The sequence below is a fragment of the Stegodyphus dumicola genome, chromosome X1 (assembly GCF_044657685.1).
Source record: "Stegodyphus dumicola isolate Sdum_Otavi_A_Nest chromosome X1, ASM4465768v1".
In the NCBI taxonomy this organism is placed as follows: domain Eukaryota; kingdom Metazoa; phylum Arthropoda; class Arachnida; order Araneae; family Eresidae; genus Stegodyphus; species Stegodyphus dumicola.
Window position 1 is genome coordinate 166,154,963 of NC_140780.1, and position 26,933 is coordinate 166,181,895.

At 33.2% G+C, this 26,933-nt stretch overlaps 1 protein-coding gene across 3 annotated transcripts in view; it reads left to right on the plus strand.

The window, feature by feature from the left end:
• The window catches only part of LOC118188338 (uncharacterized), a 250,162-nt gene that overhangs the window by 154,612 nt on the left and 68,617 nt on the right, over positions 1 to 26,933 (plus strand). For all 3 annotated transcript variants that reach the window (XM_085807424.1, XM_085807426.1, XM_085807425.1), the window contains exon 7: positions 23,868 to 24,124. In XM_085807424.1, the coding sequence (XP_085663550.1) occupies positions 23,868 to 24,124 (257 nt within the window). The remainder of the gene's footprint in view (positions 1 to 23,867; positions 24,125 to 26,933) is intronic.

A 26,933-nucleotide genomic window follows, 5' to 3' on the forward strand; every position in this document is an offset into this window, starting at 1 on the left:
ATTATTAGCTAATATTACTTTCAAAGTTCCGGCAATGTTTTCTTCAGCATGATGGTATACCATTGCAAAATTCAGTGCACATATTTATTATTTGCTGCTAAATAAATATAAAATACTTGAATGAATTTATTTAAAAATATTCTAAAATAGATTTCTTTCTTTACTTTAGGCATAACATGTGTGCAAAAAAGAATTTTATAAATTCAGATTGGGCAGATTCTGATTTCAATCCCTAGTGCAGTCCATGGTTTCAACTTATCGCAGGAGCTCCTAACATAGCAGGATGCACCTTTTGCCAAAACCATTTTGTCCTTAGTAACATGGGAAAGCAATCAAAAGCCACATAAACAGTGTAAAGCCTAAGAAAATCATTTTTATGAAGAAAATTCAAAAAAAAAAAAATTCTGAATGGATTAAAAAGAGTTCTGAAACACAGTAATCTTCGGTGCCACTTGCTGAATCATCAGATTTTAAACTCCTCTGTAAATGAGAACAAAGTGTTAGCTGCAGAATTACTGTGGGCTGGGAACTTCGTGTTTCTTTTAATATGTTTATTGATGCTGCTGTTCTGTTCCAGAAAATGTTTAATGTCAGCAAGAAATTAACCCTGGGACAGCAATAAATGCTATGGCCCTGGGACATAGCATTTATTGCTATGTCATATTTAGTGTCTATTGGTTTAGCTCCATGCTTAAAAAATAATGCTTACTTATGGTCTTAAGAACACCAAATTTGTAATATGCTTCAATGAAGCTTTAAACAGAATTGTCCAGAGAAGTCAAATGGACCTTTTTGTTAGAATTTGGGATAATGTGAGGAATAAAATGAGCACAAGATACATAACATAAATTTTTTTGAAGCGTACTACTGCTAATGACTGTCTGAGACAAATTGTTTTGAGGGAACCTCAGAACTAAATAAAAAGAAATTGCTTTAAGTATCCTTGGATGGAAAAAATGTCAATCTTAAATTCCTCAGAGATTCGAAAGAAAATTTAGCAAATAATAATTACTGTCATATATTAGATATTGGTCTTGTGGTTTGCATGTAGTTTACTGTGTCTTTAGAGATGTGCATAGAGCTACTGACTGGTAGCTCTGGTAGTATTTAGAGATAGTCCTACTTGAAGAGCAGATTATATTGCTATCACTAATTGTATGACTTTTCTGCTAAAATTTTGGGAAGTAAGATGGTGTGAAAACATTCCTGTTGCTGAAAGAGCTATTGATATTTTTCCTGAAGTAAAAAATGTATAGAATCATCTGAATTGCTAAAGACTGCCACAGTTGAAAGACTGAGAGAAGCTGTTAAAGATAAGCTTCTTTAAGCAAAAATCTTGTTTTCATTTCCGTTGCAGAAGTTGTGCATCCATTTCTAAAAGTCATGTCAGTCAGCTGGTTCTATGTGCCCTTTTCTCTACACAACTTTCCTTAGTATGCTGCATGAGCTTCTTTCAAAACTCTGTCAAAAGAGATTTAATGCAAGAGGTTAAAATTTGTAAAAATTGATAAAAATAGATATTCTGAATCAAACCATTTATTGTAATGTTGTAGATACTGATGTGGATATTGCTGCTGGTGCAAGTTTACCTAAAAGTAGAGTATCTGATCTAAAGAAAAGATAATTGAAAGTCACTGCAGGACTTTTTTGGTTGAGTTTGCATCAAAAATAGTTTAAAGAAGCCCATTTAAGTAAAGCATGGTCAAATACATTTCTTCATTAAATCCTAAGTGTATTACGTGTAATGAATTTTTATCTGAGAAAAGGATGGAGAGGTTACTGCATATCCTATATGAAAATGAATGGATGAATTCTGCAGTTCCAGATAAATCAAAACTGCACTTTAAAGAATTGTTATTCAGAAGTAAGGGTGTTTGGAAAGCCACTTTTGTTAACTATGCTGCAATGTGACTTGATCTTTTTCATAAGAACTTGATTAGTAATTCAGATTTTGAAGAACTTTGAAATGCTGTAAAACTAGATCTTTTTCATAAGAACTTGATTAGTAATTCAGATTTTGAAGAACTTTGAAATGTTGTAAAACTAGCTCTAATTTTATCATGTGGCAGTGCCACAGTAGAAAGGTCTTCCTCAGTTAATAATGGTATGTTGGTGAAAAACCATCAGGAAAATTCTTTAATAGCAATGTGTACTGTTTATATTGCCATAAAAGTAAATGGAGTTGTGATGAATATTAATATAACTCCTGATATGTTATGATATGCCAGATCTGCTTGTAGTGCATAACATCAAGCACTTGAAGACAATAAGTTATGTGATAGTGAAGATTAAAAAAAATCTGGCAAAAGGAAAGCACAAGCACAGGTTAAAATTTTGGAGTCAAAAAAGCAAAAGTTGAGCAGAAACATTTCTTCAATTGACAGAATTAAAACAGCAAATATAATTTTGTGCTAATTTTTATTAGCATTTTTTCTATTAATGTTTTGTTTAAATATCCTGTCTTTTTTGGTCTTCAATTCTAATCAAAACTTACATTTAATTTGCATTATACACTGAAGTATGACCACCTAATCAATAATGCATTGTGCAACCTTTGGCCTGCAAAACAGCTGCAACTTGCCTTTGCATGGATGCGACAAGTTCTTGGTAGATGACTGGAAGCAGGTTGTACCAAATGACTAAGCAGTGGTTATGCAAAATCAAGATAGTCCGACATAGTGGTGCTTGAGGTTTGTGCTGCCGCTCCATGACATCCGAAATATGGATGATCAGGTGACTAGGTGGCCAGGACATTAATTGGAATACATCCTTGTGCTCTTTGAACCGCCCCAACACAATTCGAGCCTTGTGACATGGGGTGTTGTCCTGCTGGAAGATTTTATTTGTAGTTGGGAAGACAGATGCCATGTAAGGGTGCAACTGATCCACAGTTATGTTCAGATAGTCGGCGGCTTTCATAGTCTATTCTACCACAACTAAGGGTCACAGAGCCACCCACGAGAACATTCTGCAAAGCATAATACCATCACCACCAGCATGTGTATGACCTGCTGTAAAGTTAGGGAAAGCAACTGTTCACCTGGAAGGCAATGTACCCTGACATGACCACTGATGTGATGAATGAGAAATCGTAATTCATTCGACCAGACAACTGTCTTCCACTTACTCAGTCCAGTCTCGATGTTCCCAAGCCCAATATAGATGTAGTTGACAAGGATGCTTGGTCAAGAGAAGCACATGAGTGGAACATCTGCTGTCCAGTCTCATATCCAACTGTGTCCACTAAATTGTGTGTTCGAAAATACTTGCACTTGGACCTGCATTGTATTTGGGCTGTCAACTGAGCCACTCTATGTTGCTGATTTTCCTATACCAAGCAAAACAGTCTCCAACATCCTTTTTCTTTGATGCCGCATGGACATCCAAGAGCTTAGTATCTACTGATGGTTTCACTGTCATGTATTTACTACTTTGCATAAATACTAACAAGGCAAATCGTGAACAACCTACCAGTCATGCATTTTCAGAGATGCTCGTTCCGAGTCTTCAGGCCATTACAATCTGCTCCTATCAAATTTGCTTAGATCAGGAGCCTTTCCCATCATTCACAAAAGTTACCTTCTCTTGCAGCAGTCAAATAATATTCCCACTGAATCACATACCCTGAACATCATCCATAAGTGTTCATTGAACAGTGTAGGGATGGTCATAATATTTTGGCTCATCAGTGTATTATGCTTATATTAAAAGTGTTTGATAAAAAGTTTGCTGACAAAAAAAAAAAAACTTTTTTGACCTTTGAGTATTTAGCAACTGTCATAATATTACTGAGGTGATTATTGAACAGTTATATGTGTTATTTAAATAGGATAGATATAACTTCTCCCACATTGTCATTTTGTAAACAATAGCTTCCATTCCAGAATTTATTTGTAATACTTTTTACATGAATAAAGCTGTCATTCATAACATAATTGTATCACAATTAACAGTGGAAATAATTCAATATTAAAAAATTTATATATAGCATTGAAAATCAATGAATTTCATTTCTTACTTTGCTAGATGGAATGAAGTGTATTTAATTTGTTTTATAATTATATGTTTTTATGCACATAAAATTAATTTTTAATTTAAACTTTTAACTAATCATGTTTGTGCTATGCATTTTAGTGTCAGTGACTGCAAATATTTTAGTTACACTAATAATCACTTCTGGTATTCTATACTTTTTTCATGTAATTACAAAGGGAACTTATTTGGACTTTACTAATTTTGTTTTGCAATTAATTGCTGAAATACGTAAATATGGTTTAGTATGTAAATATTGTATAACAAGTTTTCTTAGTTTGGCAAAAACTTAATTTGAAAGTTATTGAGGAGAGCAACTCTCATTATAGTTAAAACATTGAATGATTGTTTAGAAACTTGTCCAAATTTAAATCCAGTTTTAATGTACTAGATATGTTATTGAATTTCAGAAAATTTTAAATAATTGTGTTTAATGGGGATATTGAAAAAGCATTTTTAATGATAAAAATTGCTAAAGAGGATCATTAATTTCTGAAATTCCTTTGGCTTCCCAATAATGAAAATGTTGAATATAAAATTATACATATGAATAGGTTACCGTTTGGTTGCAAAATTTCACCTTTGATACTAACTAGTACTATTAAAACCCACATTAGGAAATATGAGAAAACTAATCCTGATTTAGTACACATGTTAAAGACATCATTATATGTTGATGTCTTATATTTTTGTGCAGAAAATGCAACTGGGGCGTATAAATTATCAAATGATGCTGTTCTAATTTTGAAGGCAGGTGGATTTAACTTACAAAAATTGAGATCGAACTCACCTGAATTGGAAAGATTATGGTGTTTGAATAATCTTGATGTTGAGAATAATAGGAGACAGCTGAAAATGTTAGGTGTGAATTGGATTCCTGAGGATGATATCCTTTTCCTTCATGTTAAACCATTGCTAGATAAATTGAGTTCCGTGAAGAGTATTAAATTTGGTGTTTTGCAAGTAGCTGGCATGGTTTTTGATCCAACTGGTATTTCAACTCTGTCTGTGGTCAGAATAAAATGCTTGTTGCGAGAGATTTGGGAGAAAGGTATAAGTTGGGATGAAAAGTTTCCAGGTGATCTCATAGAAAAGTAGTTAACATGGTGTTTGGAAATGAAAGGGTTAGGGCAGATAAAGGCATACCCTACAAAGGCATTGTTTGTTAGGGTATGTGAATCGTCAGAATGCTGAAGTTGAATTGCATGTATTTTGTGATGCATCTCCAAATGCATATGAAACCATTGCTTATTTTCATTATCAGAATAGTTGTAGTAATATAAAGATGTCATTTGTTACATCAAAAAATAAAATTGCTCCTCTGAAGAAAATTACATTGCCTCATTTAGAATTAATGGCAGTTTTAATTGGTGCTCGAATATATATTCAACCTTTTTAGAGATTTGATCATTAAACATGTATATTGGATTGACTCAGAAATAGCTTTATATTGGGTCAAGGGAAGTGCCAAATGTTGGAAACAGTTTGTCGCTAATCCTGTTTTGGAAGTTTGGGGGAAAAAAAACAGATCCTAAATGTTGGTTTCACTGCAAGTCTGAAGATAATCCGGCAGATTTAGTGACAAGGGGTATATCAGTTGGAGGTTTGATTTTGAATGAAAAGTGGTTTTATGAAACTTATTGGTTACCCAAAAGTAAGAAATGTTGGCCTACACAGTTGAAGGGACGTCAATTGGATAAGGCTATTGTGGAAAAGGAGGATTATAGTTAAGAGTATGGTTGTAAGGTTAAGCTTATTTGAAGAATTGTGGAATAAATTTTCTTTGTGGAATCGAGTGCTTTGGGTTATAGCTTGGTGCTTGAGGTTTATTGGTAATGCCAGGAAATCTAAAATTCTGACACCCCACCTAGAAGTAAGAGAAGTTAATCAGGCTTACAAAATTTTAATTCAGGCAGTACAAAGTTCTGAATTTCATGAGGAAAATTTTGAGTGGAAATTTAATGCTCTTTTCACCCTTCATTTTGGGGGGCCTCTGGGAGGCTGCAGTAAAACACTATGAAATTCCATATGAAAAGAGTGATTGGCTAACAGATATTAACTATCGACGAGTTCAATACATACCTTGCCAAAATAGAGGCAGTGATGAACTCACTATCTCTCATTCCAGCATCCGATGATCCTGATGATCTATCCACACTCACCCCAGTGCATTTCATCATTGGTACTGAAATAAAATGAATTCTTGAACCTAATGCTATAGATAAAAAAATTAACATGCGCGAGCGATGGCAGCTGGTGACACAGTTTTCGCAAGCCTTTTGGAAAAAATGGTTTAAGAAATATTTAATGCAGTTACAATTGAGAAATAAATGGAGGAAACCCATGACTAACATGAAAATTATGAATTTAGTGTTGATTAAGGAGGACAACCTACCTCGCTTAAAAAGTGGTGAATGGCTCAAATTATACAAGTTTATCCCGGGGGTAATGAAAAGATCCGAGTTGTCAAATTAAAAACTGCCAATGGTGAACTAATTAAACCAATACACAAACTGGTACTACCAATGAGTGTGAACTGAACTATATTTTACTTCATTTCTTTATTATGATTTTAATTAAGTTTTGTTTTGTAGTTTAGATTAATTCAACATTGCTGATCGATGTGGAAAACACTCATTCTTCACTATGCTGAGTTTGTATAAGTGTTATATTTGGTAATTTGTAAAACTACATAAGTATGTATATTTTATTTCATCTTATGCTATAATATTTGATGTCCTGAAAGGCCATCGTATTGCGAAAGGTGGTTCTAATTCTAAATGAAGTGAAATATTTCAACAATCTACAAAAATAATCATTTTATTTACAAAGCAACTTTCGTTGCATCGAAGGTTCACTGCTAACTAACTACGTCGCAAACTAAAAACTAACATTCCTTTTCAGAAGCGAAGCGCCCTCTAACGGCGATACATAAATCATTTGGGGGATTTTTCCACACTCCCCACCTGATAATTTCTGCAAAAATTATCACTATTTCAGCATACAAATAATAAAATATAAGAAAGCAACTTACATATCAAATACATTCAACTGATGTAAATATAAACTGCAAAAGGAAATTCTATAAAATAAACAAATATAGTTAACTGCATCAACTCAAATGTTACTCAATACGTAAATATTAATTCAAATTACAAACAGTAAATTATTAGTAATAACTAAACTAATTATCTAAAATTAATGTTAGTGAATATGAAATACAAGAAGTAAAATTAAAAGGTTACAAATTTAGTTCATTTTCAGTCTGATAGTTCAAGGGGGTATATCAATTGTACAGGTCTCTTAAAGTCCCCTTTTTTAGTTTTTACCGCACATGATCGTACAAGACCATCACGTCCTTTGAAGACTTGAATTACTCGACCTAAATCCCAGAGGAACTTAGATTTAGTTATTCCTTCAAGTAAAACTATATCACCAATTTTAAGATTTTTCTTGGCTTCTGGTGTACCGAAGAAGTGAGCATTTCTTAACTCAAGGAGATACTGATTTTTCCATTTTTTCCAGAACTGTTTTATAAGTGTTGTCTGATATTCTTTTCGTTTTATTAGACTCTTTCTTGTTGGAGAGTTATTCAGGATCTCAGCAAAGTTGTATGGATATTCATCCTTATGTCCGATCAATAGAAAATCAGCCGGTGCAAGCGGTTCAGGTTCATGTAAATCGTTGTAAACGTAGGTCAAAGGACGTCTATTCACAATATTTTCGACCTCTGTCAACACAGTCATAAATTCTTCAAAATTCAATTGAGCTCTGCCTAATATCTTTTTCAACGGTTCCTTTATGGTTTTCATAAGGCGTTCATAAAAAGCTCCCCACCATGGAGCAAGCTCGACGATAAATTTCCAAGTCAAGCCTTCATTTGCTAGAAAATTTTGAAACTCTGTATTTTTAATTATGCTGTAAAAATACTGTAAATCTTTGGCAGCATATTTGAAAGTTTTCGCGTTATCTGAATAAAAGGTGCGACAGTTTCCTCTTCTCGAAATGAAACGTCCGAGAGCCAAAATGAATTTGTTTGCAGACATATTGGAAATGAGTTCTAGATGTAACACTCGTGTAACAGCACACGTAAACAATACGATGTATGATTTCTGAATTTCGTTTCCAGACCTGATGTAAACTGGACCTGTGAAATCCACGCCTGTAACATAGAAAGGTGGAGTTTCAACAATTCGATCTTTAGGTAACTGAGCTGTCATTTGTTTCGCTGGTTTTACTGCGTATTTCCGACAAATTAAACAGTTCCCTAAGACTTTTTTTACCAACTGATGGCCTTTAGGAATCCAAAATTTCTGTCTTAGTTTGGCTAAAGTTGCTGCAACTCCCGCATGCAGAACGTTATTATGTTCCCTTTTTACAATTAATTCAGTAAATTTGGAATCTTTAGGAAGAAGAACTGGATGCTTCTCGTCAACTGTATATTCGGTTTCTTCTAATCTTCCCTTAATTCGGAGAATTTTATTTTCATCAAGAAACGGTGCCAAGCTGAATATATCAGAGCTTGGAGAAATTGACTTGTTAGATTGAAGAGCCTTAATTTTAGGTGTGAAGAAATCCATCTGGGCTTTACGAACACAAAAAATTTCAGTGTCCTGAATTTCAAAGGCACTTAATGTTCCACTATTAGCAGGCAGTTTTCTTGCCTTAGCAACGAAACATCTAACCCATGCCATAATTCTGAGATATTTCAGCACATTACTGAATTTTGTTATATCCAATAGTTGATCATCTCTTTTCACAACAACGTCATAAACAAATATCTTACTACGGAGTTCTAGTTGCTTATTGTTTCCCACGTCAAACTTCGGTTGAACTGGCCAGTCTATATGTTTGTTTTGCAACCATTCTGGTCCAAACCACCAAAGTGAACAATTTCTTAAATTAGCAACAGTAGTTCCTCGTGATATGATGTCGGAGGGGTTATCTTTACCACGGCAATAATGCCAATTATTGCTTTCAGTTAGTTTCTGAATTTCATAAACTCTGTTTTTGATGAAAGATTTAAATCTTTCGGGAGATCCCTGAATCCAAAAATACGTTATTTGAGAATCAGTCCAGTGGAAGGGGATTACTTCGTATTTTAAAGATTTTGCTATTTTATCACTCAATCTAGCGGATAAAAGCGCACCCAAAAGCTCCAATCTAGGAAGTGTAAGAGATTTCAGAGGTGCAACTCTACTCTTGGAAGCAACAAAAGTTTGAAAAGTTCCATTGTTCAAAACTATTCTCAGATATACCACGCATCCATAAGCTTTCAAACTAGCATCAGAAAAGCTATGGAGTTCTATTTGTTTCACATCTGCATCTAATATTCCTTCTAAATAGTAGCGGGGAATTCTGAGGTGGTTCAGTTCTTCAATTTCTTCGTACCAGGCTTTCCATTTATAACTAAGATCAGGTGGAAGTTCATCATCCCAATCAATTTTGGCAGACCAGATTTCCTGAATCAGACACTTTATTCTTATAGTGAAAGGGCCATAAAATCCGACAGGATCAAAAATACGGCCTGCGGTTTGCAATAGAAAACGTTTTGAGTTGATTGACGAGGAAATGAAATTTGTCAAGTGCTGAGTGTCAAAATAAAAATTATCATTATCCGTATCCCAGTTAATTCCTAACACTTTGATCGGGACAACTTCAGGAGATTCTTGCATCGAAAATTCTTTGCGATGCCAAATATCTTTGAGTTCTTTGGAATTAGTATGCCACTTATGTAGTGACATGCTAGCTTCATTAAAAATGTTCACAATTTCTAAACTTGTTTTCAGGGCCTGTTCTAAATTTTGGTGACCACCAATAATGTCATCAACATACAGGTAGTTGTTTAAGAGTTCTATTGTTTCAGGATATATTTCTGAATATTTTTTAAGGTGATGCTTAATAGTAGCAGCTAGAAGAAAGGGACTAGATTTTACTCCAAACAAAACTCTTGTAAATCTAAAGATTTTCAAACTCTCATTGTTATCATTAGGATCATCTTTCCAAAAGAATCGTGTAACGTCCCTGTCTTCTTCATTTAACTCTATCTGTAAGAATGCTTGTGTAATGTCCGCTGTAAAGGCTATAGAATTTTGTCTAAATTTTATCAATAAATCAAAAATATCAGGATATAGGTTCGGACCAGTGTATAAACAGTCATTTAGAGAGAGTGTTTTTGGTTTATGGGCTGAAGCATCATAAACTGTTCTTAGTTTGCTTGTTGCTCTATCATTTCTGATGACTGCTCTATGAGGTAAATAAAATACGGTCTTATCATTTTAATTGTCTTCTTGAACTGGTTCAATAATATGTTTTAACTCGTAATCCTTTAAAACCTCTGTGTATTGAACAAACAAAGAGTTATCAATTTTAAATTTGTTACTCAATTTCTTAAATCTTTCAAGTGTTATATCCCTATTATCTTCCATTAAATGTTTTGAATTCGGTTTCCAAGGTAATTTTACTTGGTATCTGTAGTTCTTATACCTGATATCAGATTCGAAAGATTTCATAATTTCTAAATCAACAGTTTTGTCGTTTTGAGTATCACTTTCCAAACCCAAGTTTTCTAGCTTCCAAAACTGTTGTAACTGATCTGATATCAAGTTTTCATTTACAATTACTTTCATAGTTAATAATTCACTATGATCATTATTTACTTTACCCTGCAAACACCACCCAAATAAAGATTCTGTGGCTACTACATTTCTTGAAATTCTTTTAATTTTACCAGTAATTATAGAATAGTAGAAATCTACCCCTATGAGAATATCAATTTTGTCACTTTTTCTACAACAATCTGCTAATTGTAGATTTTGTAAAATTTTATTTTTCTTAGCAAAGTTAAAATCTGGAGGAGAGATAACAGTATTGGATATATTTTCTGTTTCAAGAAGCTCAATATATATATTAAGATTAGGATCGTTTACATTTTCTAGTTTTGCTCTAACAACATTAAAGGTTTTTTCTAACGCACTTTTATCACCAAAGGAATAAACAGAAAGTGATTCTTTTCTAACAATCGGAAGTTCCATTTTAGTAGATACATCTTTGGTTATGAAAGATCTCATTGAGCCATTATCAAAAAGAATTCTGACATTTTCAGATTTATCATTATTTCGAATCAATGCAGAAGCCGTTTGTAATAATATTTTATTAGATCTATTTTCATCGGAATTATATGACGAAACAGCGGAAATAACGCTCGAATCCGACGTTTTCTTTTCAGGTTTTTCATTATCTTTTTTCTGATGGAATGAATAACAAATGGCTTTCGAGTGTTTATTAAAGCAGAAGGCACAGTTTATTTTTTGTTTACAATTTTGGATCCGGTGAAACCGACCTAAACATAAAAAACACCGCGATTCACTTTTTAAGATCTCCTTTTTCTTTTCTACACTTAAAACTTCGCAATCCACAGATTTATGATTTGTGTTCCCGCAGAACAGACACTGCGATTCGGATGACGCCGCTAATAACTCAACTGTAGACGGCTTGCTCGTTATGGCTGGAGAATGTTTATGTTTGAAGGGCAAATGCTTTTCCAATCGCGAATATTTTTCTCTAGAATTATAATTAACAGAAGCCGCGCGTTCTCTACTGAATACTTCGTTCCTCAAAAAGGCTAACAAACCTTTTAAATCCCAATTTTCGTCTTTAATTTTTCGGCTATAATCAAGAACGAATTCATTAGGAAGTAATTTCAAAATTAAAGGCGTTAAGAGATTTCCGTAGGTATCAGAGTCTATTTTTAATGCTTCAAGATTTCTTATCTGTACTTCGGCGTGATCTAAAAGTTTTCTCAATCCGTTTATATCATTAGGATTTCTAACAGGTGAAGTACTTAAGAGTTGTCCTAAATGCGAATTAATTAAGATGTTCTTTTGACCAAATCTGGAACGTAACAGTTCAAGAGCAGCTTCGTAATTATTTTCGATGAGAGCGAAACCAGAAATAGCTTTGGCGGCTGAGCCACCAAGAAAGCTTTTTAAGTAAATTAATTTTTCTATTTTTGATAAATTCGGATTTTTATCAATCGCATTTTCGAACTGACCTATGAATTCTAACCAATCCGAAGAATCACCATAAAATTTAGAGATCGTTAATTTTGGAAGACGAGTGAATTTGATACTTTCGTTTTGGGATTCTGTAACGGTTTCATTAGAAATGTCTCTATTTGCATTGTCCGAATTTTCCAACTTATTCAACTCTTTCAACTTTTTCTTTCCTCTAAACTGCCACACTTGAATTTTCTCTTCATATTCCAAAGCGGATGAGATTTCAAGTTCAAATTCGTCTTCTTCGACTTTTAATTCTCGTTCTATTTCAGCGTCTAAATTGCTCAAGGATTTTGATTTTTCGTTTAACTGGTCTAAAATTTCTTCCAATACATTTACATTTATACTACTATCATCTTTATTCAGTTCGGTTTCAATTTTCTTTAATATCTTGGACACTCCGGTCCTCAATACCTTTCGTTTCGATTTCAGTTTAGCAATAAGATCTTCCATATTATATAAAAATAGAAAATACAGGCTTACCTTGGCTGTCTTCGCATAAAATGATATCCAAAATTAAAAAACACAAACTTCTAAATTGGCCAAAGGTTCCCGGCCGATGCACCATATTGCGAAAGGTGGTTCTAATTCTAAATGAAGTGAAATATTTCAACAATCTACAAAAATAATCATTTTATTTACAAAGCAACTTTCGTTGCATCGAAGGTTCACTGCTAACTAACTACGTCGCAAACTAAAAACTAACATTCCTTTTCAGAAGCGAAGCGCCCTCTAACGGCGATACATAAATCATTTGGGGGATTTTTCCACACATCGAGCCCCAGTATGTTAACGATGTTTATTTTAAGTTCATGCCAAATCCAGCGCCATTTGGCATCCATAAGATTCAAAGCTGAGTAAGCATATGTACAAGTTGTTATTTTTGTGCCACACTGTCAATAAATGTAGTCTTGTGTTAGTGTGTGTCTTCACCACCTAGTTCTGGTCTCTGGGTCTATGTAACAGGGGAGATAGAACCCAGAGTGTTTTGTATCTGTTTTTCATGTTACAAACTCCTTCAAGGTATTTAAACTTACCAGATTTTTAGATTAATCCCAATATCATGAAGATGCTGTGATCGCTAACATGCTTTACTTGCGATGTGAACACAAACCCAACAGCATAGACATCCATCAGTCTGTGCTAACCATAACCAGCATTCAAATTCAATAATAACCATTTCATTAACCAGCCGTTCACATGACTACGCTCGAAACATAGGTGACAAAAGCGCATTTACGTTACCAGTGAAACAGCATCCAAATGAGTAAGCTTGCGAAGAGTGCGTTTAACCAATAGAATTATTTGGCATAAAAAAATCACGTGACACTGTAATATAGTGTTGTTTAACGAAGCTGTTATATTGTTACTTCGCTCTATTTCTATATGTTTGTGGCAAGATGTCAGAATTAGGTTATTTTTTTATAGCTGAAACTTTACTATTGAGTACAATCATTAAGCAGTGGCAAAAACGCAAAAAACAGCGAGAATGGATCTGAAAGATTTATTTAGAGTGACTTGTTCAAAGAGACTTTTTTTTCCTTTATTGCCTGGTTTACAAAGTGACCCTGAATTATTTTTTAATTACTTCAGGATGAGTATCGACCAGTTTGACAGACTTGCAGATTCTATATTGTATGAAAATTAAAATTTATATAATTGGTTTGGAATATAGTATATAAAGAGAATTAAATTACTTGAAACACCATCCACCGTATAATAAAATCAACTTTACATTTTTTAATCTTCCCCGTCCCTTAGTTTACGTATTTATTTATGTGTGGTAGGAAAGTACATGTAAAGGAATCTTTGTAATAAGTAAAGCATTCCATAATTTGGTTATTTTCTATATATTATTGCACAAATAAATTAGAAGAAAAAGAACATCCTATAAAATTTCTAAAGATATGTTGTTTTTAAATATTTTTAGCACAATGTGACGTTAGCCCCAATGCTCTCGAAACATGTATGTGCCTGTAAATAAAAAAAAAGAAAAAAAGAAAAAAAAGCCCATTTGACTGTATTATAAAATCTGAAAGCTTTCAGACCTTTTTTTTTTTTTTTTTTTTTTTTCTTTTTATTAATTTTTTCTTTTTATATTTGAATTTAGAATAAAGTTCAACCTTTGGACAGTTTATGTAAAATTATGTGCGGGATAAAGCACGCAATAAGGTAAAAATAAAGAGCTAATTTATACAAGAGATGCAGATATATCATTACATAAGGGGCTAATGGTGTCTATTTGCAGTGCACATTTTAAAACTAAATTGAAAACAATAATAATAGATAAAATAATAAATTAAAACAATAATAATAATAGGTAAAATAAGAATATAATGATTCATGATTATTATTAAATATAAGAAACATGTTTCAAAATACGAAAAGCTGACTTTGATTTACAGTGGTTACGAGTACGGCTCGAACTCGCAACCTTTTCCTTTGCAATCCAGTACACTGACCACTCAGCCTATCTGTGATAGCCATCTTTATGAAAAATAATGCAAGAAGTAGAAATCACTGCAAAGGTAATTTAATTAATATTTAATTAAATGATTGCGGTATGACACAAGTTGTAACTGTGCTCTGAAATTTTGTAACTGTATTTTTATTGAATACGCTTTCTCAGTCAACTGCTTTATTTTAGAAGTTGTTATATTGTTGAAGTTAGTTTTTGGTGTATTTAATATTGGGATATTTATAGAGCTTTTTGTTACACATAAAATAGCAAATATTTATAATAATTAAGGAGAATTTTATAAGGCAGAAACTTTGACTTCATAGAAACTGTAATTTATTTAGGTTCCTATTACTTATGGTGTTATAAACAGGTGAAGCATATGGATGTACTGGTCAAATCATTGCTTTATAAATATACAGTTTTTCCCCTTTAATAAGAATTTGAAATTTATACCAATATATATGATTTGAGAAATCTGAAGATGCCGTAAACAATTCTGATTATTTTATTGCTGTATAGAGTTACAATCTCTTTAAGCAAAAACTCATCTATGTGTGATTCTTATGCCATATTTAAAAGGGTAAGCAAAAAGATTTTCCGATTATGACACGTGATAAGAACTCTGTCGGCTAAAGGCTGTTCGTTTATGTCACGGACGGAAAAGCTGAACAGGAGCGAACTGAGTTTTACATCTTCTGTGTAATGTGAATTTACGCCGGGAGGGGGGGAATTGCGTCAACTATGTCGTGAGCGTACTTGTGTGGACGGGCCCTTACTGTTCTGAATTGTAAGATAAAAATAGTTTCTGCCAACAGTCATCTTGTATGTCTTACAAGACTAGCACGTGGCATATTCAGAATCATGAACAAAATGTATAGCAATAGGAAGCAGTCAAGTTTGTATTATGCCAAATCTCTAAGTCTTGTTTCTGCAGCATACCATACCTGAATTGAAGTCCTAATCATCACCCCAGAAGATGGGCAGCAGAGTGGACTAATACTTCTATGTTTAGCTTAGCTGTCTCCACATTCTCAAAGCTGTGTTGGGAAGCCCAAGGGATACGCTAATTAGGCGGGTTGAAGTGCTGTCCTTTAAGCCTTAAGTTCTATCTTCTAAGCTGTAAATCCCAACTGGGACTTTCCAGAACTCTTGCCATATATAGGAATACTTGAAGTGCTCCTAATAATGTAGAACAGGATGTAGACAATAACATTATAATTATGTCACATCTAGAAAAGATGCCATTTATTATATTTACATCTAAATGTGTACTGAAACCATTCCCTATGATCAGTACAAATAGTTTTGTATGTAGTAAATAACCTAACCAAATTGTACTGTATATAACTCTTTTATTTGTTTCCTGAGAGCATATTCAAAATTTATATCTAATTAAGATAAAGTCCTTTTTGTTTGATATGATGAAACTCGTTTGAGCACGAAATAAAATAAAAGTGCTGGAGCTTTTCCAGATGACCCATCTGCTTTGTCAGCTGATGCTGTCCTTTTCAACATCAGTTGACCTGTTTAAGTATATTAAAAAAAAGAAAAGAAAAACAATGGATAACAATAATAATATATAATTTAATTAGTTGTGGCAACATTGAGTATTGATGTCATTGGAATGTGTTTTGCGATGCTGTTGTTCGGAAGATAAAGTTCCACTTTTGTTAGTTATTCCAATTGAAACTTCCTATTTTTTGCTCTGCTGTTTGTATTCTGCTTTAGTTCTAGGAACTTTTTAGGTTATGGGGCCAGCAAGCTCCCATAGTGCATCAAATGTTTTAAATTGATAAGAGTAGAAAGAAATTCACTAAGCCCAAACTAGTAAATTTTTAATTTTTGTCATAGCAATCGAAATTGGTTTAAAAATCAAAGGATGAAATTGTCCAAGTAAACCCTTTAGCAGGCGAAAGCGATTGGCTTATATATAAATATAGGATAAAATTTATTTTAAGCTGTCATCCTTGTTCTTTAGGGGGCTTTAGTGAAACCAGAAAATTTTCCATTAGATGTTACGGTTGCTCAATAAGAGAAATAAAATAAAGCTGTTCAGAAGTTTTAAAATGCAAATATGAATGCTATGATGGTTTTGACAAATTTTATAACAGAAGAAACGCTGCAAAAGGTCATGAGATTTCAGTGTGTTAGAGAAGTGTTGTTGCAATTACATAAGTTATTTGAAGCATCATTGGAAACTCAATTGTATAATATATTCATCCAGGGTTGTTTTTTTCCCCCATTTCGGGTGATATGAAAATGATAATATGGCAGCTCATCTTTCCAAGTTAAAAAAAAATTATATGGGATGAGTTGAATTCAGGGCTTGAAAAGAAATGTGAAAATAAGTTGCCTGACATCCTACTCAATTGCAGGATTTTCTTGATGTTTTACACTAACAATACCATTCATTTAAATCAAACCAGTTACTCTTGGGTGAAGACAAGCAAACAGTTGGTGAGTTAATAGCACAGCTTTGCTTTAGTGATAGGGAATTTAAACGTCATGAGAATGGCAATACAAGTAAACAAGTGGCATTAGTAATGTCAAAATCCAAAAACCAAAAACAATGTAAAAAAGGCAAACTCAGAAGGAAATCAAGAAAAGAAGATATTTGCAATTATTGCAAACAGAAAAGATGCTGGATAAAAGAGCGCAAACAGTAGACTGCTGATGGAAGACCACTCAAGAATAGGTCAGCAAAAACCATTCTAGAAAATGCAGGTAGATACTGATGCCCATTTACGAAGAGGTCTGCACAGCTGAGACTGATCCAGCATCATTTTGGAGTGATAGTGGAGATGCAAAACTTGTCATGAACTGTCCACAATATTTTATATATTTCAGGAAGTTTCATAGTCTCTGTAGTATCAAGGCTGCTGGAAAAGAAACTTTTAATTGCTCTTGGGAAAGGCACAGTGCATGTCAAAACAGTTATCAATCATAAAATCCAATGCATCTCCTTAAAAGAATAGATAAACAGAAATTTATTTTCTTTACTTGCTGCTCAAGACAGAAATCATAATAAATTTATTGCAACAGCTTCAGATGCTGGTTAAAAGTCAAGTAGTGCTGTTTAGAATTCGCAGTGTATATTGTACCTTATACAAGACAACTATTGAACAAATTATGCCTTAGAAAAATAGAGAAGTGCATGCTGCCAAAGCACACAGTCCGTTGTTGCAATTGTATCATCAAAGATGGGGACATCAAGATAAACATCACATTAAGAACATGCTTGAGAAAGAATTAGGCATTAAAGTCCCATTTTAAAGAAAATTGTGTGAACCATGTATTTTTGGTATAGTAAACTGTTTATCGTTTCCCTTAAGAAAGGAAGCCAGCAAGCCTAGTGAATTAATTTCAGCTGATGTTTGTGGACCTTTCAATGAAACTTTCCAGAAGAGAAGATACTTGGTTGTCTTTATAGACAGCTGTTCAAAGTTTCAGTATGGTTATTTTATCAAGGAAAAGTCTGAGGTTGCAAATGTGTTAAAGCATATGTTTGCAAGTGCTGGGACATTCAGTCAAAGAATTTCTCAGTGACAATGGAGGTAAATTTCACAATGACAGAATGTATGGAATTTTGCATTATAGAGGAATAACTCAGAATAACAGCAACTAATACTTGCGAGCAAAATGGCTCCAGTGACCAAGATATGTATACAATAATTGAAATGGCAGGAACATTTAAGTACTCAAATTCTGAAGCTCATTTTCTTGCAGCAGTGTGGCCTGAACTAGTCAACACTGTCATATGTGTACTAACAAAGCTGGAAAATCATCAGTAGAAGGCGTGAGTCTTTTTGAGCTATGGATTAAAAAGGAACCTTGAATAAAACATCTACGCATAATAGGATCTGTTTGTTATGCTTGTATTCCTAAGCAAAGAAGAAGGGAAATTGATAATGACGCTGTAAAGTCTTATTTAATTGGGTACCATGGGACAGATGCTACCCATGGATCAAGGAAGCCAATACTTCTTCTTTGATTCATGGGTTCAGAATGTTCACTTGATATTTAATGAGGAGCTCACAAATTGAGAAGAAAGGATGCAAATGCCTATTAAAGAGCGAAATTGGCTCTGAGGACCCAGATGATTCTACAAAAGATTAAATCAGAAAAGTTTCTTTGTGAAGAAGATAATTCAGAAAAAGAATACAATGAAGAAATATCTGAAAGTAGATCAGAAGATTTTGAAGATCAAGAATGTGAAGGTATTAATTTGCGAAATAATGCATAGTCAAGAAACCTAAGTAATAGAACTGAATTGAGAAAGCCGAAGCATTTGGAATTTTCTATAATGATAGGTGAAATTTTTGTTGCCAATTCTGAAGAGCCTGGCTCTTATGAAGACGTGATCAACTGTAAGAAATGTGTACATTGGAAAGAAGTTATGGATTTTGAGATGACATAACTGATGAAAAATGACACATAGATTTAAGAAAAATTACCAAAAGATGCTAAAGTTATATCATGCAAACTGGTTTGTAAGATCAAAAAGAATCCTGATGGATCTATTGATAAATTCAAGGCTAGACTCATTGCCAAAGTGTAATTAATTGCAATCAAACGTTTAATCCAGTAATAAAGTTGGAAACTGTTCATTTCCTGAATTCAATTCTCAATTTTGAAAACAACGAGAAAATGCCTCTTCCTCAGTTTGATGTCTATTCAGCATTCTTATGTGAAACACTTGAAGAAACCATATATATGCAGCAACCAGAAGGATATAGTGATAGGTCTGACAAAGTCTGTAAGCTGAGATGCAGTTTATATGGACTAAAACAAGCATCACATGGTTGGAATAAATATTTTGGATACTTTGTGTAATAACTTGGCTTCAAAAAAAGTGAAGCAGATCTATGCATATATATAAAAAACAAAAATAGCAAGAAGCTAATCATATGCTTATCTGTAGATGATGGTTTGATAGCAATATCAGATCTACAAGAATTTCAAAAATTTCTCAGAGGACTGAAGTCAATATTCAAAATCAAAACTAAACCAGCAGTATACTTTCTTGGACTTGACATTAAGCATCTTGAAGATGGAAGTATTAAAATTAGTCAGCAAGTTTATGAAAAAAAAATGTTAAAAAATTTGGAATGGAAGACTGCAAACAAAATTTGGAATGGAAGACTCTAAGGGTGTCAACTCCTATCCTGAAGAAAAGTTTAACTCAAAGGGAAGAGGAAGATAAGCCAAGCACAGAAATTTTCCCTTATAAAGAAATTGTAGGAGCTTTAGTGTATTGTTTCGTTCTATGGATTCGGGCATTTGCAGTAATTGATGGTAACTTTTGATGAAGAACCAAATCACAATTTATTTGCCAGTAAGCACTATTAAACAGGACAGTTCCAAAAACATGTTTGCAGTTATTAAAAAAAAACTATGATAAACACGCTGAAGCAGTCAGCAACACAGTCTTCAGGTAATAAGAGTGAAGACAGCTTCGTGGCAAAGCACTAAAGTATAGCTCTCAACTCAGTCAGTCGCTCTCAAGTTAATCTTTGAATTCAAGTCACTCTTACTAAACTACTTGTACAAGTAGGGTATATATATAGCTTTAATCTACCTTCAAGAATATTCTTGGGAAAAATGCTAAGAAGACATTTTAGAATATCCTGGCTTCGTTTACGGCATATCGCCAAATTGGCAATTTCCTGCCAAATCTGGCAACCTTGCCTTTCCCTGCCACTTTTTGACCATCCTAACCCTACTTTGTGGGGAAGCTATCTTACCACAGCTGGGACTTTTGCAACAGTATCTTATGTTAGGTTTTTTGAGACTAGATTTAGCTTAACTGTATTAGTATTCTTTCATGTCACCTTGGAAGTCCATCGAAAGAGGACTGGATCAAAGTGAAACATGCATTCAGATACATAGCAGGTTGTCTTACTAAAGGTGTTACATGCAAAAATAAATACCAACCAGGAGTATTGGAGTGTTATAGTAATGCAGATTTGAAGGATGTCAAGAAATGGAAATCTACAATATGATACAGTGCTATTATATAGCAGTGGAACTATATCGTGGATTAGCCAAAGACAGTCGGTTGTTGCAACTTTGATGACTGAAGCAGAGATAATTGCAGCTAGTGAATGCTCTTAGAGAAGTAATTTGGTTAAAATGTTTATTTAGTGATGTTACCAATAAAGTTCCAGTAATTCATGTAAATAACATTGTTGCAGTAAGACTGTCGCAAAATCCTAAGTTTCATTTATGTACAAAACACATTGATATCAAACACATTGATATTGATTTTGTGGTAAGATGGGACTCTCATGACTTTTTCCTCTAGTTTATTATTGTTCATTTTTATTGGCAAGGGGAAGCGTTAAAATATATTAAAAAAGGAAACTAATAATAATATATAATTTAGTTAATAAATTTTAGTTAATTAAATTTGCAGTGAGTATTGATGTCATTAGGCGATTGCTTTTCTCATTGCTATTGTTCCAAAGATGTAGTTCAACTTTATTTAGTAATTTCAATTAAAACTTCCTATTTTTTGCTCTACTATTTGTTTTAGTTCTAAAAACCCGTTTTTAAGGCTGTCCATTCCAGCATCTGCTGACCATTCTAGAACCAACTGACAAAGTAGACAGGTTTTCTGCCCAAATTCCTGTATTTTTATTTTATTCATGCCGTGTGCTGTGTCTTTCATTATTCACACTGATACATTTCTGCAGTGCCAGCATTTCTCCTGGTGGCAAATTTGGTACCTCCCCCCTTTAACAAATCAAAATCCCATGATCCACTATGTACGCTTATCAAATTTCTTTTATATTGTACATTTCTTTCTTTACTTTACTCTCTAGAGAGCTCTGAATACCTCACATTATTTTATAACCACCTTGTATATTGTATGTAAATTTCCTTTTAGACAATTTATATATAAATTTTTGTTTAGGTTGTATGTATTAAAAAGTGTAGTTTACCACTTTATGTAACAGTTATGGTTGATATTTCATGATTATTTGATGCATAAGTTAGCATTCTAAATGTTACACTCAAAATTTTTCATGCTTAAATATTTTTCATATCTATCTAATGTTGTAAATATACTCTAAAATATGAATGGTTCTAAATAATTCTTCATACTTTAAAATGTGTGTACTGATTTTAATACTATGGGGATGCAAGAAAACTAGACAGCCATATTCCCTGCTAAATTTAATTTTGTGTATCATAACTTTTTCATCTGTTCCTAATATTACATCATTTATTCCATGAAATTCTGAATTATCTTGCATTTTAGTATGTCACAGGAATTTTTTGCCCTATGTCCTTAAAGGCCTTTTTTCCTATTATTGTAAATTTTTTGTGTACTTGGCTCATTGATTCTGCATGGTTGCTGTTGAAACAAACGTTTGTGAGATTGAAATTGGTACTTGTTTTTTGTTGTCTGTTATCCAAATCAGCGATGATTTGCTATCATTATTGCTGTCGAAATAGTGTGATCAAATGCTCTCTTATATGCTGTCAAAATATATTGATTATTGCTGTCAAAAGCTATCATTTATATGAAAATTGTCCATTAGTTTTTTTGTTGAAATGTTATTTTCCCATAAGTTTTGTTTTCTTTTACATTTCAGACTTTCCACATATGTTTATTTCTGTCTTTTAAATTTATCGAGCTTTTGTGCATTTGTCATACTAAAAATTTATTTTAATTTAAGGTATGTTTATTTTCCACCATTTGACTTTCTCTCTCTGTTTAAAGGCAGATAGCCATCTTGGTTTTGCCATATTCAAATAACCTTTTTACTGTTAACCTAACCTAAACTTTCTCTGTTTAATCTTTTTAATTAATATAGAAATATACTTCAAATATAATTAGTATGATCAAAATCTCAGCTAAAAGAGCTTGCATCATTTTGCGTATAAAAAACAGATAATTTGAATTCATACAATTTCTGCATGCATAATTCAAATAATATCTGCTGCCTTAATTTCTGTTCAGTTTAAAAGTTTGCCGTACCCATAATTTATTTTGTTTTTTTACTTATTATATATTCAGGAATGTTAAACTGTATGCCATTCTTTTGTGCATTCTTCTGTCTGTACAGTGTTAAATGTACTAAGACTGAAAGAATTTAATATATTTATGACCTGCATCTACAGATTTTTCTTACTTTCATAGGTAAAAGATTATAATTTTGTAGCCTCTTGATATCAGGATATTCTTCGACAAATTTTAGCTGCAGCTCTTTCTGCCTAGTTGTTAGACAAACTCTGTACTTCATGATTTGTATCTTTTGGTGATAAGAACAATTTTGGGGAAAAAAATGTAAGAGGTAAAATGAAGGCCAATTAAAAAATTCTCACCCGATTACTTCTTTTTACTCCTTTTGAACTGTATCATCTGATTCGCCAAAAGAATCTTCTGAAACTATTGTATGAAAAATACTTAAGGATTGATTTGCCATTCAGTGAAAATACTGTTTTAACCAGTTTCTTATAGTTACTGGATTTGTTAAATATAGTTTGTTAAGCGAGGATTGCTATGTAGTATGTGTATTGTTAGGCAAGTCCTATGTTTACTGATTAGATAATGCCTCTGGATGTGATCATAGTAGCAGAATAGTTTTCATGATTTTCCATATGTGCATTGCAGTAGTTTTTAGTATGTTATCTACAAGCCTTTAGAATGCTATTCACAAAGGCCTTTCTGAGGAAGATAGCCTTTGTGTGCCTTGCTATTATGAATAAATTAACCTAAATGTGATTAGTTTTCAGAGTATTTTAACATCTTTTACTGTTCAAGAGAAATTGATAAATAAATTCATATGTTGTGCTTTTATATTTTGTCTCTTTTTAACTATATTTTCTTACTTTGTAATCATTATTTCAGCTTTTATGTTGTTTTTTTCAGTTATTTTTTATTTTATGTAAAAATAAAAACCATGGCATTTTATTTAATTTAATTTGTTCCATCTTCAAAATACCTATTACTATGCATTAAGCATACTAGTTTTTAAAGGACAATCAGTTTTTTAAACAGTCACTCATATTTTGATTGTATAAACATAGCTGTTAAACATTTTCATAATGTCTGCCCTGAAGCAAGAAAAGTTGGAAAATTTCTCTCAATTAAAGGCAGTTTAGACTTGCATCATAAAAGAAGTATGTATTGGTATTTGGATCTTATGGAAACGTGATCTAAGATCAATTAATAGCTGCTTCTAAAATAGTAGGTCTGTTAATTTGATCCATACAAGATTGTTATATTTTTATTCTTTAACCAACTGTTGACCTGTTACATGCTACATCTCAATTGCTGTGTTAACTTCAGTGGAATTTTTTGGTAGGTTGGTGCAATGAAAGAATGTTTTGACCACCATCACCTAATTCACAGAATGCCAGATGATTATGATTTCTTCCTTGAGGAACTGTCATCTTTAACATATTTTGACAAGCCACATTATGATGAACTAAATTCAATGTTTGAAAAATGTAAGCAAACAAGAGGAGTTAAAGATAATGATCCTTATGACTGGGAAATAGAACAAGATGAAGTGGTTTTAGAAATCTTTGCTACTGGTACTATTTCTGTTTCTTCAAGAAGGTAAATTTTTAACTTACTAATCTTAGGCTATATCTTAGGCTATACCCATCTATGATTTTTAAATTTAATGCTAGAATTTACAAATATTATTTTCTGCAGTTCAAATGCATAAGTATATATTTGAAGGGAATTCTAAGATTAATTAATCTGTAAGATTCTCACTAGTGTACTTCTCAGTTACTGTAGAAAGTGACGAAACTTAAGTACTAGTTAGCAAATAATCGCTTAAGTTCGTGTGACAAGAAGCAACAAGAAGGAAGGGTAACTAAGCCTTTATTATTCCAATAAGATTTAACAAAACTCCATCATCTTGGAGTGTACAATAAAACCCTCATTAAGTATTCAGAGTGATTCCAAAACTATGTTCTGGCCGGAAGTAGTAAGTTGAAGTTAAGAATTTGACAGGAAAAATGTTTATCTTAAAATTTAACTGTTAATAAAATTAACATAATGGCTTACATAACTTCCGACTAGACTTTAAATACTCGAAAAATAAGGTCCCAAAACGATCTTGTTTAAGACTTTAAAGTCTGAAAAACTTCTTATGTTAACCACACACTTCTAACTTTTGAATTAACTAAATTCACTTTAAAGTTATGTTTTTAGGGCCAACTTTACAACAATTCTAAAGTTAGACTAAAGCTAGAAAAATTTTATAAAATTTTACCAAAAATTCCTCTGTGTTGGACACACATCCATCTTCTCTGAATGGAAACTTTATTCAGTTACTATTAAGTCAGCTCTTGATCCTTCCATATCGGGAAGGAAACAACATTAGTAAGGAATTTTACAAAGATTTTTCATAACTCCTACAATTACGCTTTTATTTCCTCATTTGGCCCTCATACACTTTCATTCATACTAAAGTTTTGTTTCCCCCATACTCTCTAGCAAATGTACTGAAATGTACTTAAGGTATTTTATGTTGTGTTACCGTGAACAAAACTACCGCTACACAACATCTAATTTGGTTATAATAGACACTCTAGACCTTACTAGACTCCCTACACGAAAATACTTTCCTAATATAGTAAGCGAAAGCTTATATTTACTTTTAAAAGTGTTAACTGGAGAGCCTAACATTAAACACACATATATTCTAAACATTCAATTCTTTCACAATTAAAATACACAGAGGCCAAAATTTATCTTTTGTACAAGTTTAACTTTACGATATTTCAACACAACGATGAAACATTTGTACTTTAAGATGAACATTTAAATATTTACACATCACTTTTGAATTCACTTTACATCAACAGTCATAGTTGCTTAATTACAATTTACCATCTTTACACGAAATCTTAACTTTACGTTAACAGATTTCAGTATTCTAAGAGTCTTCCGACTAAACTTATTCACATTTTATTTCTCGCAAGTTCTTAACAAAAGTATTTAATGCTACTAGCTTCTCACCAAATTGCTAACATAAAAATCTATGATTACGAACATTTACCATCAAGTTCTCGCTATCTGCAATTTAACGTTTCTAAACATCTTTAGCAACTTAGAAAAAGATGATATAAATTGAAATGTGTTTTTAAAGTAAAATAAGCAAGGAAATTTTTAGTTATCTTTTCTGTATTCCTGCATTCTGATGTGGCAAAACTGTTCAAACGTCGGGTCCTTCTTCATCATCTCCAACCTTCTTCTCGCCGTTTGACACTCTGTGCCATTCCAGTCATTCCTCTTCTTCTGCCCCTTGTCTACGCATCTGGGACTCTTGCGGGAGGGCTGCAGGTTTTGGAATGTCAATCTTCTTTTTAGGTCCGGTGGGGCTATCCGTCCTTCAAGGTCTTTGAAACTTTGCTTGCACCTTCTAACTTCTTGATTGGCATGACTGTCTTTGCAGGTCTTTTCTCGCTTTTCGTTCTCCATCCTGGACCTCCTTGGGCCTCCCTTGTTGTTTTGCCGCTGGAAACTGTGATTTACGTCTCGTAGCTTACACCCGTCATTGAAATTTCTCCTTGCCTGGAACCTTGTCAGCAGGCCTCACTCTCCTAGTCGGTGGTACTGGTGTTTTCACTGAATCCTCGGTTCTGGCTTGTTGATCCATCGTTGCTAACATCCTCTGTTTTTGTGCGCCTGTAGCATTACCGGATTGGATCCGCCTGGTCGAAGATTGCTCGATCTGCTTCCTTTTTTGTGTTGGGGGACTCCAGCTGTGCTTTTAAACTGGCGGGCTTTTATTCTCCCTTCCAGAATCATGTAATAAATCCTGCAATATTTTAAAGTCAGTGAAGCTGTAATAAGGCTTTAACTGATCGATATTTGCAACCAGTTGTTGGCCATTTTCGGCCTTTAAATAAAACGTGGCTTCCCTTATTCTTTCGAACATGTAAGGTCCTTCGAACCTGGGCTCAAACTTCACAACTCTGTTTTTGGGTGCAGATGATAAAGAATGTTTTAATTTTAAGACTTTCTGTCCTACTTTATACTCCAACTGTCTTCTATTTCTATTGTAATATAATTTCTGTTCTTCCCTTGCTACATCCGAATTATGAACTGCTTCATCTATAATTTTCTGAATACCTTTTAACTTGAATTCTTATTGTCTCTGCTGTACAAAGAACAGCTTATCCAAAGGCGTTATGATTTTTCTTCCTAAAAATAACTCCGCGGGGGTCTTCTGCATAGTATCATGCTTTGCTGTTCTCAAGGCAAAACCTAACTCATTGACACAGCTGTCCCAGGGGTCATAAAAATTTTTCACATATCCCCTCATAATTTTTACAATATTCTTATTTATGCGTTCCGCTATATTCGACTGCGGTCTATATGGTACCATTTTTAGATGGCATATGCCAAG